Raw genomic sequence first — 22,024 nt, forward strand, 5'->3', positions numbered from 1 at the left:
GAGAAACATACAAATAGCCAATACAACACATCAATGATCTTAAAGTACAAAATAAATTCAATGACTTGGTAAATAAAAATTATAAGTTGGATGATAATTGAGAAATTAACTCCAGATATGGAACACAATGAAGCTAGGCTTGACACTGAAAGTAGCAGTACTAATTAACACTCTCTCCCTAAAAGGGACAATAATAATATAGTCAAAGTCTTAATGTCACTCAGTAAACTAGTGGATTGCAAATTTGCAACCAAGATAGCAATTCTTCCAACTCCCAGTTAATGCTGACAAAAAACAACTCTAAAGAAACATCTTCTATGTCAGAATTAAAAAAAAAAACAGAGAACTTTCACGACACTACAACGGGCGCTTGACATGCCAAACGACGAAGGAAACAATGCACCAAACTGGAGAGAAAGCAATTGACCAGTACTATATGCTAAAACACCAAAAGAGAAACTATATTATCCAAAAGAAGAAAACTCAAATTTACCTATCATTGATGACTATAAAGATCTAATATAGTATTTGTACAAGAACCTATTGGATGATCACTTCTGCTTTACTAGAGATAGCTTGACCATTTAGTTTCTTTTGGATTGAGTTACGTTGTCTTCCACTGAATGGAACATCCAAATTGTTCTCCCACTTATCACAACCCAAATAACAGCTGTACCCTCGGGAGAGACACATTTGCTCAAGAGTTATTGCACTTCTCAGAATATAAAGAACAAATTCAATCTCTGATCCTGTTCCATCAAATCCACAAAATATCACTTCTTTTAGTTCAGTGTGACATGTAGGAGATAACGGAGGCCCTCTACTTCCTTTTCCATTCCTCTTTGTCCTTGGTGTTGTCACCTGAGGTCACAATGAGAATGAGATCAACATATTGCTAAATGATCAAGACGACTTACGTAGTTTAGCAAGCTGCAATGCAAGCATTTAACTGAACTAAGAGTAATTTCTAAAGCAAAAACATGAACGGTAAGGAATAGACTCAGAGTACATTATCCCTAGCTTACCATTGGTTAATACTTGTTTATTGGTGTAAACATGACTTTATGAGAGTGAAACGATGATATACTAATCATATTATGTCTCTTCATTAATTTATGTGGATGTAGCAAAATATAGTAGACAAGCCATTTCAAACACTAAGTTTATCAATCTACAAAACAGTCCTTGTCAAATATATCATCAAGAGCACCTTATTTTTTTAGTAAATAGTACTAAAAGAATCGCATCTAAGTTTAATATTTAAAATGTCGGAGGAAGACACTGGTCGGAACCAAAAGTCACTGCCAACAAACTATGGGCAGTTCCTGATGCTACAAATTGGAAAATGGATCACCTACAAAATTATCCGGTAGGCAGTTTTGAAGAAAACCAGAATAAGATTCCAACAAGCAACAAAGTCAGAAAATAGGTTCACAAATCCGAGTTTGGGACCTTTGAAGATTTACAAGGACCTGTGGGTATTAAGAAGCATGTAACGGGCACATGCAGGCTTCAAAATTGAGAACCGGGGAACAAGGGCTGCGGATTCATGGGCAATACACTACCATGAAGGAAATGCGGTACTGTTCGAGAATTCAAGGGGCTGTTTCAAATTTCAAAAATATCTAAGATAACAGATGGGAGACAGGTGGCAGGGCAAGGAAAAAGACCTGAAATGCCGTTGGTTACAAAGTATGCTGCTATTTTTCGCCTATATCCACAGAGTTTGTAATGGCTCCCAATTAAAAAGGAAAAGGGCCAGCCAAAACTTTTTGTCCCCGAAACAAAGCCCCAAGTAAGACCAGACCCAGCTGAATTATGTTTTAAGACAAAAGACTCGTTTTTGACGCAGGTCAAGACTGAACTAGACCCTTTTCTCGTCGAAACTGAAGCTTCGACCAAGTTCCATCACAGGAATTCATCTTCATTTTCTCAAAATTATGTATTACAGCATGATAATCCAGATGACAAAGAAGAACTAACAACCGACATGCAGGCCGTCAGAGACTACTACCTGGGTCAAAATGATGATTACACAAGCAATTGATGAAGATCAACAACAACAACATCCCAGTATAATCCCATCAGTGGGGTCTGGGGCAATTGATGAAGATCGATTCCCTTTAATAGAATGGTATGAACAAGAGGGGGAGGCCCCAACTTTATCTAGAGAGGCCGAAGCAACTGTTGGGTTCGCAGAAACATTTTAAAACTCTGCAAACTAATGGGAGTAGAATTTGAAGGTTTCGAAAGGGCAGCAATGCAACTTTTTACAAAAAATGACAACAAAAGACAGCTGAGGACTCAAAAATCACCTGCAACAGAAGTTTTGTGAAGCTGGAGAGAAAAGGTTTGCCTAAAGCAATGAAGAGTTCATATGGTGGTGCGTATGGAGAGAAAAGAAAGAGAAAAATTTTTGAAGGAAAAACCAGCTCTACTGTGAAGATAAAAACTGATAGCTTCCTTTTGGTGTAATTCGGAATTTGTAGATGAAGCTGAGACCCTGTTACAGTTCATAGATTTACTGCATACATAGTCAATGGTTCTTTTGGGATGCAATATACTGCACAATCTTTGTGCCTTTCGGTTTATAATACATTATACCATTTCGAAGAAAAGAACAAACCAAACACTCCTATACCTGAGGGTTCACCCAGAATATATATAAAAGACCAAGCAAAGAATATCCAAATAAGAAAAAAAGACGAAAATGTTGAACATAAATAACTCACCACCAGACCCAAATACTGAAGAAGAGGACAGGCACCCAAGAGTGGAGATAGTTTAACTATGTCAAAACAGTCATGCGTGCTCACAAGTATCAAGCTTAACAGCCTAAGGTTTCTGAACATCTTCATCTCCGTTGGGAAGTAGTTAACCTGAAATGCACAATATAAAAGAATAGCTAAATGATTAGGGTCTACAAAAAGACAAAGATTAAAAACTTTGAGAAGACAAGACACGTCAAATTAATACCTGAGACGGAACAAGTTTGATTGTTAAAGATTTAACTTGAGCAGGTAAATCTCTCGCAAGATCATCAAATACATATGACACTATATCGTCTTTAAGAGGATGAATTATTACATCTTCCAACACGGGAACAAATGAGAAAAAGAATCTTGCTTTGTTAAAAAGTTCACTCTCAAGCTTACGAAGATTTGCAGCCTGAAGCTCAATCTCTTCCACTCCGCCACAAGACCAAAAAACAACAAAGGTTACTGAACCAGAGATGCGTAATTTATAAGGAAGTTTACAAAGTCGAAGAGCTAACAACTTAAGGTTAAAACAAGAGGACAAAATGCCCTCCAGTTGTCCGCTAGCTAACAAAACACCCCTCAATCACAAGGGAATTAAAACAGACTTTAGAACTTGGTTGCACAATGCAATGGTGCAAAAGCAAATGTTTCAACGAGGATGCTTGAGAGAGGAGCTCAAGAGAAAAATTGAACAACTTGCTGGGGTCGCAGATGGGGTTGGTGCCAAGAGCGAAGGGAGCAGTGCCACAATCAAAGTAAAGGTATAACGTTTCAACATCTAGTCGTGAAATAGAATGCATCAAGTGGTTAAATTCACTATAAAACTTTCTCGCAAAGCAACATGCCATGTTAATGCGGGGCACTCTACGACCTGAATAAAGTTCTAGTAACTCATTTACTCCTTTCAAGAACTTTTGTTGATAGTAAGGTTACCACTCGTGATCATCACAGTAAACCCCGTACATGTCAAGGCAACTGAAATTTAATGCGGGCATAGCAGAAAAGAGACGCTTCCAACTTCTGGATAAAATGCGCGTCCTAACAGCATCTGTTACTGTCAAATTTGCAAGAATGGAAGACAAAACTGCATCTGGTAGCTGACTGATGTAGTCCTCCTTTGCATTATGAACCTAAAGTGCCAACAAAAATGTTTAAGAAGGAATTTAATAGAAGCCACATATTATAGAAGAGCTAGAGAAATTGTATGCCCCTTCCTCGGCTTATGGGGAAATTTACCACTTCCTCTGTTCTAGTTTATTTGACATTTTCAAATTTGGAAACAATTTAATATAAACTTCTAATTTTAACCTTAATAACAAGTTTTTATTGCCACACAAATGTCATGGCATGTTTAAGATTGTAAATTTCAAAAGTCTTATAGCCAGATAAAAGCTATGTCATGTTAAAAATCATAAGTTTCAAAAGTTTTTATTTTTTTTCCTAAACTACATGCTAGTCAAACTTTGCCTCATATTTTGAAACAGAGGGAGATCACTTATTGTTTATCAAGCAAAATATGTATAACAACAATTACTACTATTATTGCGGCTCTGTCCCAAACAAGTTAGGAGATAGCAAAATGTATATACAACAATAACTTCTACTACTAGCTCAGTCCCAAACAAGTTAGGAGTTATAGCAAAATGTGCACACAACAACTACTACTACCGCTCAGTCCCAAACATGTTAGGAGATATAGCAAATGTGTATACAACAACTACTACTACTATGGCTCAGTACTAAACAAGTTAAGAGATATAGCAAAATGTGTATCCAACAACAACTACTACTACTGCAGGTCAGTCCCAAACAAGTTAGGAGATATAGCAATTGTGTATACAACAACTACTACTACTACTACAAGTTAAGAGATATAGAAAAATGTGTATACAACAACAACAACTACTACTACTGCAGGTCAGTCCCAAACAAGTTAGGAGATATAGCAAAATGTGTATACAAATACAACAACAACTACTACGACTATTATTATTACTGCGGCTCAATCCCAAACAAGTTAGGAGATATAGAGAAATGTGTATACAACAACAACAACTACTACTACGAGTCAGCCCCAAACAAGTTAGGAGATATAGCAAAATGTGTATACAACAACAACTACTACTGTTGCTCAGTCCCAAACAAGTTAGGAGATATAGCAACATGTGTATACAACAACAACTACTACTATTACGGCTCAATCCCAAACAAGTTAGCAGAAATAGCAAAATGTGTATTCAACAACAACTACTACTACTATGGCTAAGTCCAAATAAGTTTGGGGATATAGCAAAAAATGTGTATGTAATAGGTTAAAGTAAACAAGTTTACCAAATTGTTAATTAATCGTCTTGCACTTGACCACAAAAATAGATCTTTTCTTCTAGGTCTTTTCCCGTAATAATTTATCAAAAAAAGCGATACCGATTCCTCCCAATGTCAGCAATGGCAAAATTCCTCGTCCTCCTCCTGACAAAAACAACAGAATATTATAATTATTAACTTAAATTATCCTAATAATTAAACTATATATCAACACGTTAATGGAAGAAAGTGTTTACCGGGAATGACTATGACTCGATTGGCCGACGCCATGTCTGTTAAATTTGAATTAGAAATTCAGAACCTTCTTCCCCAAGTCAGGCTAGATTATTTGTTATGGTAAAAAATCAGGAAATGAGCGCAAATGGTCTCTCTATTGTTGGCTTGATCGGAGTTTCGTCACTGACTTACACTGTGCCGGAGAAGTAAACCCTCTATTTTACTTTTTCTTCAGCAGGGAGCCCGCTTTTTCAAAAACAAATCTTTCCATTTCTTTTTTCTTGGTTTTTTAAACAACGGGAACACTGCTTATTTCGTTTCTCTTTTCCTTTTTATTTCTTTTCTTTTCTTCTTTTTGGATTTTGTTTTCAGCTATTCTTTTTTCTTCCTACTCTACTCCCGGGCTCATCCTGTATTTTTTAGATTTGAGATGAAAAAAGATATTAAGTAATATATGGGTCAATTAATTTAATTTAAAACTAATATTATTGAAGTCACGTTATTTTTTCACCAAATTTTCTAATAATTTATGTGCTTTTTATGTCTCTATTTTTTTTTTTTGATGAAGTGTAACAACAAATTTTCGCGTCGAGAAAAATAAATAATCAAGGCTGAAAAATTGTGTCACAAGAGCAGTATTTAATTTCAATAAATGAAAGTGTTACAATCTCTATGGTATTCCTCTGATTCTTCAAGAATATAAACTATTTTGATGAGCTTGATTTTGATTCTGATTCAAGGGCTTGTAAAGCTTGGTCTTGAATCTCCTTCTTGAGCTTCGATTTGGATTTAATCACGAACAAGTAATTTGATATTGAACGCCTTGGTATTTGATTTGGCTTCGTTCTTGATCTTGAACTTGTAGAAAAATTTGCGATGTTTAATCCACGAGCTCTCTACTTGCTTCTTGTTATCACTTCAGGTGTCTTCTAGCTTTATAAAGATCTCTATTTATAATTTGTAGGGAGTGGTGTGCCTCTGGGATTTGATTGGTCCGTTTGAACTGACCAATACCATCTAGACACTTGGCACAACTCTATTGGTTGTTGATTTGACTTGGTATACCACCCTTTCTTGACACATGTCATGATTTAATTGGCTCATTTATTTGGCTTGGATTGCCACATCACTTGATACATGGCATAATTTTGTTGGCTCGTTCTTTTAACTTAGATTAATGCCATATCACTTGACACGTGTCATGATTTTATTTACTCATTTATTTGGCTTGGATCGCCATATCACTCGACACGTGGCTTGAGCCTGGGCTTTAAGATGGGCTAATAGCCATTTGGACCTTGGGCTAATGAAGTGAGCTTATCATTTAATTTATAGTCCAATTGAATGGACTAGCCCAACACATATATATTAAATTTAAATAATTAACCCAATTTACTAGCCACAATATTTGTTTGGACTAGTGTCTTGAATTTAACGTGGTCCAAATTATTCTATGGATTTAAATGCTCACAAATGCCCCTACTTCAAGACTTGTTGGAGTATAAAAAAAGCTTGTTAATCCTTAAAGATTAGCCTTGAAGTAAGACAAAAGACTTTTAATTGTCTTCTTGCAATTCCTCTCAGATAGTTTGATTGATTATAAAATCAAAGGATTAATAGTCTTGTTTCAAGATTTAAACCCTCAATTAAAGTCAATACATATTTGGCTCCACGTGAGTATCTCATGATTTTAGATATTTTTGAACTTAATTTCTAGAAGATATCCAATTCCACTATCTTCCAAATTTATGCCTAATTCCATGGAAATTGTATTTGAATGGACTCGTAAAGATAGATTCTAGAGTCTTTGAGTTTCAGTCGGACTGTAATTCTCTCAACAGTGTCCAATCTGATGAACTCAAATCCTTATTTTAAGGAGATCAACTCGTTGGGTCTCTATTGAATCCACGCCTATAAATACAAATACTGAGCAACATCTATTTTTCGTGTCATGATTTATAACCAAAGGCAGTCTCGACACAACTCTTCTCAGGTAATGCTCGTCTTTTTTCTTCTTCCTTTTTGTTGTTGTTGTTGTTGTTGAGGTTCCTACTCCATGCAGCTGCTCCTCTTTTTCTTCTTTTTTATGCACACAAATAATCTTGTAATAGATTTTACTCATTTTGTCTAAGAAATTACCCTAATTGAGGTTATCAAGGCATTATTTCGTGCAAGGTGAATGCTCCGAGGCTTAGCTGAATACTTCACTTTATTTGAAAATTTAATTTTCTTTATTTGTGACAAAGATCATTACACCGTCTAAGCGGGTGTACTAAGTTAAAGAATTAATTTTATTTGAAAATTTGATTTTCTTTATCTGTAGAAAAGACCATTACATCGTCTAAGCCAAAAATTTTACTTTTATCTGAGGCAAAGTCCATTACACCATCTGAGCCAAAGATTTTACCTTATCTGAGGTAAAGACCATTGCACTGTTTGAGCTAAAGACTTCATTTTATTTGAAAATTTGACTTTCTTTATCTGTTGCAAAGACCATTATATCGTCTAAGCCAAAGATTTTACTTTTATCTGAGGCAAAGACCATTACACCGTCTGAGCTAAAGATTTTACTTTATCTTAGGTGAAGATCATTACACCGTCTGAGGCAAAAATTTATTTTGTCTGAGGTGAAGACCATTACACCGTCTAAGCTGAAAATTTTATTTTGCAAAGGTGATGACAATCTGAGCTGAAGACTTTACTTTGTCCGAGGTCTTCCGTCTAAGCTGAAGACTATATTTTATCCAAGACGAAAACCAGCGAAGACCATTATAGAGTCTAACTTGCAGATTTTACTTTACCGCCAAAAGATTTGATCTTTTGGTGCAAAGGAACGAAAACTCGTCCTCATTTTGAGATGCATGAATCAGAGATTGTATGAAGCATGATTTCTTTTTTAAAAAGCTGACCACCAAGAATATCTCTTCAATTTCAATCTGCACATGTAGTTTTATGATCTCCTTTATATAGATATGTTTCTCCTTTTTTTTTTGCAGGCTGAAGAAGAATCAATTCCAAAGATACCACTTTAGTAAAGAAAACCTCACAGTTGAAGGATCCTCTTTCTGCAACACAAATCAAGTCATGCAAGTCAATATTTTAATACTTCCAGTTGAAAATTTGAAGACATATTAAAACCTTTCTTCAAATAACTCAAGATATAAATATTTGAAGATGGTGCATACTATATTAAAGGATTTTACTATACACTTGGAGATATACTGAAGCTTCCAATTAAAGAATTGAAGGCTATATCAATTTGAAGACTTCGAGACTATTATGGCAGCTTCTGATTGGCTTTTAATTGAGGATTAACTTGCAGATTTCAACTTGAAGACATGGCAGACTTGAAAGTTTCTACTTGAAGACTTGACAGATTTGAAGATTTTAAGTTGATGATTCAACTTGAAATTTTTGCAGAATTGAAGACTTCAACTCTTGACGAATTCGAAGGCCTCGGTTTGATCTTGAGGGTTTGCCCCTATTAAGCCATCAAGACAAGACAGAAGGTTCAATGAAAAAATACATGTACACCTAATTTTCAAATGTCAATCAAGTGAATTATATTCTATCGTACCTCATTTGAATAATGCCTTGGGAGATATATATTTTTTGAACTCATATGACTGAACTTAGAATGAAACTCTAAGCTGCCTACATACCTCGATGAAGATAATCAAGTCATTCCGTAGTTCGAAATGGGTGACTTTTTTTTTGATGTCCTAACGTTTGCCTAGGCTGCCTCTTTCGAGGTTTTCAACCTAGCGGACGTTTTTTAGACCGTGAACAGTCTATACTCTTGCGGGGCAGGAGTAACATGCAGTTTATGCTCGTGCATTAAGGAGCGTATTTGTTTTATTCATGGATAGTATCTCTTCATGAATTTCCCATTTATGGGGCCAATTTGCAAACCTTCTGAGTCAACTATCTTATCAGCGCCACTTGAGTATACCTCTTGTACAATATATGGTCCATCCCACTTAGCAGAGAATTTTCCCCCAGATCGACGAGAGGTAATAATAGGCCTTTTGACCACAAGAACTTGGTCACCCACTTGGAAAGATATAAGGCGCACCCTTTTGTTAAAAGATCGAGATGTACGAGCTTGATAACATTCAAGGCTTTGTTGAGATTCTAGCCTCTTTTCATCAAGAGCTTCTAGTTCTTCAAAGCGTAACCGAGCATTTTCTTCATCAGTGAGTCCTTCTTGAATGGTAAGCTGCAACGATGGGATTTGATGCTCAAGTGGAAGGACTGCTTCAACTCCATAAACAAGTGAATAAGGAGTCACTTGTGTTGGTGTGCGATATGTGGTCCTATATGCCCTCTGTTAGACTTAGAGACAACCTTTTTCAACAAGTTGCAGATCGTTTTGTTAAATGTTTCAGCAAGTCTATTGGCAGCAACATAATACATGGAGGAATTGCGTTGCTTGAAGCCAAAAAGATCACATATTTTATTCATAAACTTGTTATAAAATAGCTCACAATTGTCCGTCAATATATATCGAGGAATGCCAAATCAATAGATAATATTGACTAGGATGAAGTTAGCCACATTTTTCTTCTTTACTTCCTTAAAATAAACAACTTTAGCCCACTTCGAGAAGTAATCAGTTGCTGCCAAAATGTATATATGTCCACCAGAAGAATTTGGCAATGGACCAACAACATCTAGCCTCAAACATCAAATGGCCAAGAGGCAACAGTTGGGTGCAATACTTCAAGTAGTTGATGTATGAAGTTAGCATGGAATTGGAAAGATTTACACCTTCGAGCGTAATCTAAACAATCTTTCATCATGGTTGGCCAGTAATACCCTATTCTTTTTATGTGAAAATATAGTTTTGGCCCAAATTGATGTGAACCACATACTCTAGAGTGTGATTCTTGCAGGTCTTGAAGGAATTCATCAGCCCCCAAAGAACGTAGGAGCACTCCATTAAATGATCGTCTATAGAGTGTATTCTTGTAACAAAGAAAATGAGGGGCTCTCCTTCGGATTTCGTCTTCCTTTAGGGATTTTCTATCAATATCCCATAACAAAGATAATCGATTAATGGTTGTTGCCAATCTTCAATTTCAACCTCAAGAATGGAAGCAAGATGCTCAACTTCGCTTTCTTCTTCCTCATAGTCATTTGGTGGAGGAACTACCCATCTTTGGCAAACAACGAATTGTGTTTGATCAAGCAAAGATAATGTAGAAGCTAAAGCTACTAATGCATCAACTCTCTTATTTTTCTTTCTCGACACGTGTTGAATAGTTTACCTCTCCAAGCCAACTTACCAATCTTTGAGCATATTTGTGGTAAGGTACCAACTCTGGCTTTTTGAACTCATAGCTACCCCAAAATCTGATTGATCACTAACTGGAGTCTCCAAAAACTTGTAGTTGCAATTGTTTGATATTTCAGCAACATTATTGGAGCACCGTTATGTCAGAGTGAAAGAATATGGAAAAAATTCTCCTTGAGAAGTGATAAACAATATTCCAGCGCCAACTCCTTCACTATGTGCAGCGCCATCAAAATGCATCTTCCAATGAGGTTGAATTACTATGACCATTGCATCTTCATCAGGCAATTCATCAGACAACTCCCAATCATCTGGAATCAGATGGTTAGCTAGGAAATCTGCTAATGCTTGTCCTTTTATCGCCTTTTGAGCAACATACACAATTTCAAATTGTTGAAATTGGAGGTACCACCTCGCTAATCGATCACTTAGGACTGGCTTAGAGATGACAAAATTGATAGGATTCTCTCTTGAGACGAGTCTCACAATGTGAGCTTGGAAGTAATGCTTCAGCTTCTGAATAAAGAAGATAAGTGTCGAACATAACTTCTCAATACGTGAATACTTGAGCTCATTTGGCGTCCTCATCCTACTCAAGTAATAAAGTGCATTTTCTTTGCCTTCATTGTTTCCTTGAGCCAAAAGCGCTCCTATTGATCTTTCATGTGCTGAAATGTATAATATTAATGGTTTTTCAGGTATGAGGGCTGCCAGTACTGGAGGTTTCATCAAATAAGACTTAATGCTTTCAAAAGTATTTTTGCAAGCTTGGTCCCATTCAAAAGGAATCCCGTTATTCACGAGATAATTAAATAGTTGGCATCTTCTAGCCAGATTTAAAATAAATCTTCTAAGATATGCCAACTTACCTTGTAAGCTTTTTAATTCGTGAATATCCTTAGGCTCGGGCATTTTCAAGATAGTATCCACCTTAGCTTGATCAATTTCGATACCTCGGTGTCGAATAATAAAATCGAGGAACTTCCTAGAAGTAACTCCAAAGGCGCACTTCAACGGATTCATTCTGAGTTGTTATCTTCGAAGCCGTTCAAATACCATTCTCAAATCTTGCAAGTGATCATCTTTCTTCCTTGACTTTACCACCAAGTCGTCAATATAACACTCCACGTTTTTATGAATCATGTCATCAAAAATATTTTGCATGGCACGTTGATATGTAACATCGGCATTCTTCAAACCAAAAGGTATTACCTTGTAGCAGTATATACCTTTAGGGGTGCGAAAGACACTAAGTTCTTCATCCTTCAGAGCCATGCGAATTTGATTATATCCAGACGAACCATCCATGAATGACATCGCCTCGTATCCAGTCGTGGCATAAATCATGAGATCAGGGATAGGAAGAGGAAATTCATACTTAGGGCAAGCGTTATTTAGGTCCCTAAAGTCAACACAAACTCGGATTTGGCCATTCTTCTTCCTACAAGGGCGATGCTTGAAATCCATGTAGGATATTTAAATTCACGAACAAAACCAGCCTCAATAAGCTTGTTAACTTCGATTTTAATCAAGGGAACCAGTTCAGGTCTGAAGCGATGTTGTACTTGCTTCACAGGATGAGCACCTCATTTGACAGCAAGATAATGAACAACCACCTTGGGGGCTAAACCTGGCATTTATTTGTAGCTCCAAGAAAATACATCTTTGAACTCCTTAAGTAGCTCAATATATTTGCTCTCTTCATCACCAGTTAGAGAGGCACTTACATATGTAGGCTTTGGATCTTCAACAACTCCGAGATTGACTTCTTTTAGTGCATCGACCGTTGTCTTCACCCTTTCTTCAAGCTCAGGCAGTGCATCTTTAGTGTCTTCATCCTCTTGAGGATTACTGTTGATACCCAATTTTCCATATAAATATTTTCAATATGCAAAATACCTTCAAAATAGCATATATATGCATATATAAGCATGTCCAAAGGTTTTATTATTTTTTCCATAATTTTATAGGTTTAAATTGATTTATTTTCTCCCTTTTATCCATAAAATCCTTAATAATTATTTCCAAAATTATTGCTTTGATAATTCATCTATTTTATTTCTATACTTATGCCAAAATATAGTTAAAGTAATTTTTACATATTTTTACAATTTTATTTAGTATTTTTAAAGCTAAATTGTACATAATTGCAACACTAGCCGTTTTTAGATTTAATTATATTTTATACTCATAAAATTGGATCCTGTATTTTTTGAATTGTTAATTATATATTATAAATCATTTTAGCCCTTTAAATTAGTTTTCAGAAAAATATTTACTATTTTTATAATTTAAATAGGAAAAAATGACTATTTAACTTATAGCCAAATTTGGTTTTAATTATAGCCAAATCAAAACCCCAATTCCCAGCCCAATTAAAACCCACCGGACCCAAGCCCAAACCCAATTTTATACCCGATCTACCTACCCGTCTCATCCTAGCCGTTGATCTCTAAGATCAACGACCCTTACTTCCCCTTACCATAATTAATCCCAAACGACCCCTCCCCCCAAACCCTCTCATTCTTACAATCTGCGGCCCTTGAATCCCCTCTCCTCTCCAACTCTCTCTGAAACCTAAAGCTAACCCTAGCCTCCGCCACCGAAACTAACCCTAATCCCTTCAATCCTCACTCAATCCATGGACTCTCATGGCTGTTTGAGACGTATACTTGTCTCCTACGTCTCTTGGTTGTCTGTTTTCGTGATTTCATGGAAAGATCTCGAAGATATCTAGTCCATACCTTGCTCAACTTCTATCCATGGTCTTTTATGCTACTTTCCAGCCATCCATGGCTGTTCGAGTCAGATCCATGGCTTTTCCGGCTGAAACCGATAACGATCTATTGTTTTCTCATCCTCTTTGGGTTCTCTGAAACCCTAGATCTCGAGATTTTTTACTTCTTTTTAGATCTATCTTCGATCTAGGTGTATCCATGGGTTTTTACCGATCTTTTCTTCGTCTCTTTTATTTTCTAAAAAAACCTAGCTATAAATTCTCCGATCTTTTTAGATCTGTGATGGATCTATGGGTTTCTTAAGGTTTTCACTTGTTTTCCTCAAAATGTTTCTACGATTTCAAACGGTTTCTTCATTTTTCAAACTAGGGTTTCTAAATCCTTTTTGCAAAAAAATGAATTCTTTCTGATAATTGTTATTTTTAGCATGTTTAAACATTACCTAAGTCTTTCCTTTTGGCTCGATTCATTTTTTTGTCAAGAAACCCTAATACTTCTGGGTTCGATTCAAAGTTTGAATTTATTTGCGGTTTGTTTGCATGACTATCATGAACATTCTGGGCTTTATGTGTGTTCTACATGCTCCTGTGCTTCCTGTTTTGATTTGTTCTTAAGGTTTCTTTGATTTTGCCCAAACCCGTGTCATTTATGGGTTCGACTATTTGTTTTACTGATTGTTCACATAATTTATGGTGATTTTGTGTAATCTCCTTAAACCTACAACTTTGATTTTGTGTATTTTTCTTGTAATTTTGTACTGATTTTTCGAAATTGCTTCCTTACTTTTGTGATACTTTCCTTAGTTAGTGTCGATTCCCTGTGATTTTCAATCTCATTTTGTGTTTCTCTGAACTAAATTTTAGAATCAAATTGTACTCTACCCTGTTTATGTGCACAATATGCTGTTATTATACTTTCCTTACTTGAAAATATTCTGTACTTAGTCCTTATTACATGCTACATGCTTTTACTATTCCTATTAGGGTAAAATCAGTCTTACAAGCAATTCTTTTCCTTGTTTGATACAACTTGTACCTGTTTGAACTATGACTCCCTAATTGAAGGAAGTCTGGGTCTTTAATTGATTCTAATTTGTATTATTTCTGTAATTATGCTAAGTCAGTACTTATTACCTTATTTTCCTGCTTGTTTTCAAAAACTATAAATACTTTACCCTCTCTTCTTTAAATACACGAACAATAGTTTAGAACACACACATACACATTCAAACTCTCTTTTCTTTCTCTACTACTTGTGTTACTGCTTTGTCTAGCTGGCTAAAAGTAAGGGTGTTAAATGGGTGGGCGGGGCCAGGCTGGGTTAGGATTTTTTGGACCCGTACGGGTTATGGTCCGGGCCGGTTACGGGTTGGGTCTTAACGGGTTTAACGGGTTCGGGTTCATCCGGGTAAAAATTGAACCGTAAAGGTTACGGGTTGAGGGGGCCAAGCCGGGTTTAGTGCATTTTCTTTTTTTATATTTTGTATAACTATTCTAAGTTATATTAATACAAAGCATTAACATAAATAATACAAGGAAGATGGGAAAAAATTGCACTTATAAATTGCAAGTGCTACATTTATTTCAAAATTCAAATTACAAATTGAAAGGTTTACATTTAACAACAAGTAAATTAACCAAAAAAGAGTAAATTCAAAGGTTTTGCATTGCCTTAGTAAGTTCTTCATAATCAATATGAACTGAGTGACCTTCTTCTAGAGTGTTAAATTCGGATGGGTTACCATGTGTTAATATATCTCCAAGTTCCTCGTCTTCTGGGCTATCAACATCTTCACGTCCTTGATTTCTTCGTTCCGATCTAATCCGATCTCTGAAACATACTAAAACTTCCAAAGCATGCTTCCCAATGAGTGACGAGTGTCTCCAAGTTGTTGTCTTGCTTGGCTAAATGCACTCTCCGATGCAACAGTAGAAATTGGCACATTCAGCACGTCCCGAGCCATAGCGAAAAGAACAGGAAATTGCTTTCCATTCTCATGCCACCATCCCAACGGTGAAAATTCCTTTGTGCGAGGCTCTTTTTGCTTCTGCAAGTAGAATTGAAGTTCATCAATGTTCCTGCTACTGGTTTGAGTGTTAGAAAATGTAGAAAAAATATTAAAACTATCAAGGCCTTCTTTATCATCCACAGTAGCAGAAGTGGTACAGTGCATAGTGGGATTAACATTGCCTACAGTACGAGCATCATCATCAATTACATTTGCATAATAATTATATAATTGTTGTAAATATTCATTTAGCTTGTTCATACAAACATATAAATCTGGGGTTTCAGTTGGTCCAATCTTCATATAAGTATATACAACATTCATTAATTGGTGACAATCAGACATCTTAATAGAAGGATTTAAAACAGCACCAATTAAGTAAATCGGAGGAATTGAAAAGAAATATTTTTTGAACTTTGCTTGCATTTATTCAACAACATCTCTATATTTTTCTTTCTTCTTAAATTCAAAGAGTAGAAAAGAATTTCAGCTATATGTACTAAAGCCATAGTAACAGTAGGGTAATATGCTTCAGAAAACTCAACAGTAGCTGTATAAAATTTATGTAAAAATTTAACAACATCATTAATGACCTCCCAAGTAGTAGTTGTTAACATACGGTTTGGATCAGTACAATGCGCATTATCAACTTCAGTTATTGGGAATATATATTTGTAGCAACATTTTAAAAATATATATGTATAATTCCATCTAGTAACAATTTCGTCTGGCATGAATCTGGGTTTAAGGTTATACTGGACACACTTATTCTTAAATTCCTTTATTCTAGATTGTCTATTATTTCCTTGAATAATACCAACTGCTCTTCTAACGTGAGTAATCTCAGTTGAAAATAAATCAAGGGCACTTTTAACAATTAAATTATAAACATGACATGCACACCTAACATGAAAAATTTCATCAAGAGGTGGTTGCAAATACAGTTTTAATATTGAAATTGCGGCATTATTATTAGAAACATTATCAAAAGACATACACAAAACTTTTTGCTTGAGATTATAAAATTCAACAACTTCACAAATAGTACTACTTATAAACGCAGCAGTATGACTCTGATCTTCATCATATCTAAAAACGATAATACGTTTTTGCATACAAGTAGTATCATCTATCCAATGACATGTAATTGTCAAATAATCATTTTCATTAACAGCATGGCCAATATCAGAAGTTAGAGAAACTCTACAAGGAAGGTGGCTAAATAAATAACATATGTATGTTTGATATTGTCCATGAAGTCTAAATACATCAGCTCTACAAGTACTTCTAGGGATACCTTTAAATAAAAGATTGTAAATCCTTTGAATATACATAATAAGATATGATGAAGAAGCAAAAAAAAAAAGGTAGACAACCCAAAACAATTATTTTTGCTAACTCCTCACGATCCTTCATTTTATCATATTTCACAAGACCTCCAGTAGTAGGGTTAAGAGTTGTTTGATTTCCATCACCATCGGCGCCCCATTCTATGGGATGCTCAGTTCTCATATGTCTACTAAGCGTCCCAGTCTCCCCTAAATTTCCTCCAGTCAAATGTTTAAAATCACCTTTACAAAGTTTGCATTTAACTCTATCAGTACCTTTTATTATTTCAAAAAAATTCCAAACCTTCTTTTTCTACGATTAGTATTCGGAGCCACAGGTGGTCTACTACTAGTGCCACGACCACCACCACTTGTAGCAACTCCAACACTACTAGCTCCAGCACTAGTAGGTGTAGCTGGTATCTCATCTTCCATTCCTAATTCATTATCTTCTATTCCAAAATCTTCTTGTAATTGTTCATAATCTATATTATCATTAGGAGATGTTTCGGAAACATGTGTAAAAGTTAATGGGGTATTACTATTACTACCAGATGCTGAAGGACTACCTCTTTTTTTATTTTCCCTACCAGTAACTTTTCTACACGCTCTTTTAGCAGCATTAAACGTATTGTAAAAATTAAAGTATAAGCTAAAATTAAATATTCAATTAAAATAGTAAATAAGAGAAAGAGTTGGAGGGAGTGCACCGAATTCGACAATAAATTGAGCACTTGATTATGCAATTCCGATGTTACCACAAACAAATGTCAAGCAAGTATTTTAATTTTGAAGTTCAATTGTTCAAACTTCAAAATCCGAATGATAAAACACGATAAATTAAATTCAAAAAAAAAGAACCAAATAAAATTAGAAGATGAATTGAAGACTTGAAGTCTTGAAAATTGGAGAATGAGAGAATGAGAGAAATTGAGATTGAGAAATGAGAGTTGAGTGAAGAAATGAAGAAGAGGGGGGGGGGGTTATTTATAGTTTTAGAGAAGGTTAATTTTGTAAATTGAAAAAAGGTTAAATGTTTTTTAAAAAAGAGGCTATTTATGCAATTGAACCGCTGGCCAACGGATCAATTCCAGGTCTGACCGTTGCCAATGGTTAGTGGGCCCCAATTAATTCAAAAAATTTAAAAAAACAAAAAAAAAGTTATAGCCGTTGTACCGGTCCGGTCTGGGCTGGTTAAACAGGTACACGGTACTGTTCACGTGGACCAGGTTTGACCGGTCCGGTTAACCGTTACCAAAAAATAAATAGTCCAACCCCCTCTACCCCTTCTACCCAGCCCCACCCGGCCCCTATATACCGGGCCGGTCCGGTTTCGGGTCAACCCGGCCCATTTAACACCCTTAACTGTGGAACTATACTTGCTTTACTTTTCTGCATTTTGCTTCGTTAACTGGTATGTTCCTAGTTCAATTCTGAAACTCAACCTTATGTGCTCTATTGCTTGTCAATCCCTGCCTCTTTCTACATTAACTTAATGGCTCATGTTGTTTATTTCACTTCTTGTTCACTACTTTACTCAGCATGTTTAAGTTCTGCCCTCTCTTGTTCAAATGTAATCAGCATGTCTATTTGAGGTTTGGTTATGTCCCTCAGTCAGTATGTCTCCGTATTTATTTGATTAACACTAATTCATGGCTAATTATGTGTAATAGACTCCTGCATGACTACCCCCATACCCTGTCCCCTATTACTGTTATAATTTCAAGCAGGATTCCCTTGCAGTAGCTGTTTGTGTTCTGAAGACCAATCAGCCCCTACTTCCTCCTTGTATTTGCTGGTCTATGTGCATCTCTTCTCAGCCATGATTATGTGTTTCTGATTTGGGTCCTCTATGTCCCCACCCCCTACTTCCCTGTTTGTAACTCCTGAAGATGTACTACTCTTTGAACTTGTTCTATATGTGGTGTTGTTGCTCATATTCCTTTCTCCTTTTCAAAAACTGTTCTGTTGTCTTTTGCAAACTCACTTCAAACATGACTGTTTTCAAAACTGTTTTTTTAATTCAACTCCTCTAAATCTATGTCAAGCACTCTCACATATACTCTTAGACCACTAGGTTCTGCCCCTTTTGTGTGAGCCTTGCTTTGGGACCCTTGAGCTCCCTTTGAACTTGGACACATAAAAGCTGCCCCTTCCACACTGTACTTACTCTGTCTTGGTTATATAATCTGGGTGTGAGCACTGCCCGGGATCCCTGGAGGTCCTTAGGGAACTCTGACACACCCAGGTATGAGAAAGACTATGGAACAATATTGGCACTTGAGGTGGTTTATTACATAACTCAGAGGGGAGGTCCTAATCAGGCTTCCTATACTGTAACTTCTTATTTTCATTGCTACTTATGTAACGTTGGTATGTAATTTTGTAAACAAGTATTGGGGTGGCTAGTGAAAAGAGATAGGGTAAAAATGCATGCCATAATTTGTTAAGGGTAGAAAACATGTTATTAGGTTTATATTCCTAATTGTGCAATAGAAACCATGCTTAGGATTCATACAATGCATTAGAAACCATGTTCTTAGGACCTATGTTTCTTGCTTCAGCACCTCATTCATTGATCCATGCTCTCTGTCTATGCACTTAGAAATCTTGCTCTTAGGGAAATTCTGCAATCCTGCCATGTGCATTTAGAAATCCTGCTTTTAGGAAATTCTGCAATCCTGCCATATGCATTTAGAAATCCTGCTCTAGGTATTCTGCGTCATGAGTTTTATACATGAACCTTAGACACCGTGTTTTAGGATCTTATTTGCACTTGCATTCACATTTAGTGTAAATTGCTGATTATAAAATAGGTAAAAATAGCTTCACACTTGATTTTCCCGTTTAAAATAACTGGTAATAATCTCTGCATTTGACTAGAACAGCATACTCTTAGGGTAAAATAATTTCCAAACCATCTTTCAATAATGCTGAATAACTACTGCATATTGCTTTACACCTAGGCAACCTTAGGTAATAAATTAAATAAAATTAGAACTGCCTTTGTTTAATTATCAACTGTTAAAATCAGTAGGCAAACCTGATTCGAACTTCTTTTCTGAGTCATGTAATAAATCTGGTTCTGTTGTTATCACTTAGATACCATGCTTTAGAATTCAAATATGGACCTTAATTGTGTATGAGTTATGCCGTCTATGTGTATTATTTGTGGAGGTATATCTGAGCCTTCTACTTGTTTCTGTATTTTCCCCTTTAAATGCAGTCCTACTTGTTTTGTATGTCGCCTTAGTAATTTGCCCCTTTAAATCTGAGGGTCTGCCTAGAACTTCCTTCTTATAGGATAAGAGTCCTAAATTCCTCCTGGACTGATAGGAAGGGACGGGTAATAGCATGTAGTAGGGGCCGAGACCAACCCTCGCTTTAATTACCTTCACGGGCGGGAAAGGGTAGATATGGATATGATGACCGATGCTCTAATACCACGTGTAGCCCCTCTTTTGAGGAGTGTCATACCGGAAATTGCATTAATGTGATCCATATTATAAATAAACCTAGGACCCCCTCCCCTTTTATGCTTAGATTGTAATTCTTTTTAAAAATCTTGCTTTTTCATTAATTGCTCTTCAAACACTTGTGTACTTAAACTTAAATCCCCTATTATTTGAGTCTTACTTGTCTATTTGCTAATTGCACAAATTCACAAAAACTGTCTGGCCGGGAACTACACTAGTGGATCCTGAGGGGTGCCTAACACCTTCCCCTTAGGATAATTTCAAGCCCTTAATCTATCTCTGGTTACCAAAAATAGTTATAAATGAACCCCATAGGTGTCCTAGCGCACCTTAAATCGTTAGGTGGTGACTCTCCAAAATTACAAGAACCCTTTCCCAAAAGGAAAGAGTTGTCCCAACCAAAGTGTCATGAACCCGATTCCGCGAGGGGGGCGCGACAATCACCATCATTGAAAGATATGTGATGGCATAAATGAATATCAATGCACTTTTCCTTGACTTCCATATAATATGAAGCATTTTATTCGTCATGAATAGTGATATGATATGATGACCCCACACTTTCTTTATCTTCCTCTCGTTCTTTAGTGTGGACTATAGTATTAGCCTTTGCTTTGAGGACCTCTCCACACGAAACTACAAGTTTGGTCTCTCGCCTCATTCTAAAAGGATTAAGACTTAGGCAGTCTGTGGTCAAAATCTCCTTTTTAGCGAAGATAGGTGCTTCAATCCTTCTATTACTTCCATAGAGCTAGTTTTCCTTCTTAAGTGGTCCCAACCTACCAAAGACCAAGGTCCTTGGTTTTGTAAGTCGATCAAACACAAAAAACGTCTCATTAAGCGTCGTAGACACTTCTTTAGCAGTAATGTAGTTACAGTTTTCCCTTTTAATGGAGATACCGATTGGTGGGTTGTTTGTAACCAATCCTTCACGTGATTGCTTCAGTGGGTATCCTTTCTCCATCATCATCTTTTGAGTAGGGTTTGATGCTTCAGGCGGGAGCTTTCCCAACTTGGATGGTTCATTGGGATCATATCCAGCTTTTGCTAACAATTTGTAGCCATTTGGGTCAAAGCCCTTATCTGTGCGCTTTGCAGAAGGTGCTAGATTTAGAAGCAAATTGTGGTTTGATGATTTGACAAACCCTTTAAGCAACTTTGTAGACGACTTAATTGCATCAATTCGCTTGATAGGAAGGGTCAAGTCTCCTAACACATTACCTTGTAGTTCAGAAGATGGATCTTCAACCTTCCTTGCCTTTGGGACATAGCGAAGAACATGAGTCACTTTCTTACTTGAAGATGCCTCCTTCATCTTGTTCCTATCATAAAACACTTGATCTTTTTCAACGTAATCTTTGCCTTAATAGTTGTGAAATCAACATTCTTTGCAATACTTTTGGTCACCATCACATCATCAACCTTAACCTCCTTTGAACGTAATTCTTTAAGTAGAATTTCGCATTGACAAAGTATGATTCAGCCTCAGTAAATGGCTTATCATCAACAACTATCTTCTTTTCGACCCTATCTTCACAGTACTTCAAGCATTGATGGTAGGTAGATGAGACCACTTTGTGCTCGTGTATCCATGGCCTTCCTAACAAGATAGTATACGAGGTCTTTGCATCAGTCACGTGCATCCATACACTCGAATGCAAATCTCCTATATTTATTTCTAATTAGATATCCACTATAGCTCTTTGCCCCCTTGATTGAACCCTTGAATCATCAAACGACTTTTACATAGTTCATCCATCGGTATGCCAAGCTCTTTGACAGTACGAGTTGGGAGAATGTTGATGCCAGATCCATCATCAATTAAAATTCTACTTATTCTCTGTTCTCGCACAAAGCTAACCATAAATAGGGGGCGAT

General features: G+C 36.3%; 1 protein-coding gene across 1 annotated transcript; it reads right to left on the bottom strand.

Moving 5' to 3' along the window:
- Positions 1-299: 299 nt before the first annotated feature.
- LOC107812371 (uncharacterized) lies at positions 300-3,342 on the bottom strand. Its single transcript, XM_016637438.2, has 3 exons — positions 2,977-3,342; positions 2,733-2,879; positions 300-861 (listed from the first exon to the last, which is right to left on the bottom strand). Exons 2-3 carry the CDS (start codon positions 2,856-2,858, stop codon positions 541-543), a joined length of 447 nt encoding a protein of 148 aa, XP_016492924.1. The 5' UTR covers positions 2,859-2,879; positions 2,977-3,342; the 3' UTR covers positions 300-540.
- Between the last annotated feature and the right edge of the window lie 18,682 nt (positions 3,343-22,024).

This window comes from Nicotiana tabacum, chromosome 16, assembly GCF_000715075.1.
Source record: "Nicotiana tabacum cultivar K326 chromosome 16, ASM71507v2, whole genome shotgun sequence".
NCBI lineage: Eukaryota > Viridiplantae > Streptophyta > Magnoliopsida > Solanales > Solanaceae > Nicotiana > Nicotiana tabacum.

What these genes read in the sequence shown, in the direction of transcription:
- LOC107812371 (XM_016637438.2), bottom strand. Translation starts at nt 2,858, where the DNA reads ATGAAGATGTTCAGAAACCTTAGGCTGTTAAGCTTGATACTTGTGAGC. An exon ending in TTCAGTATTTGGGTCTGGTG is followed by an intron (nt 862 to 2,732) that starts GTGAGTTATTTA and finishes TTGTGACCTCAG; the next exon opens with GTGACAACACCAAGGACAAA.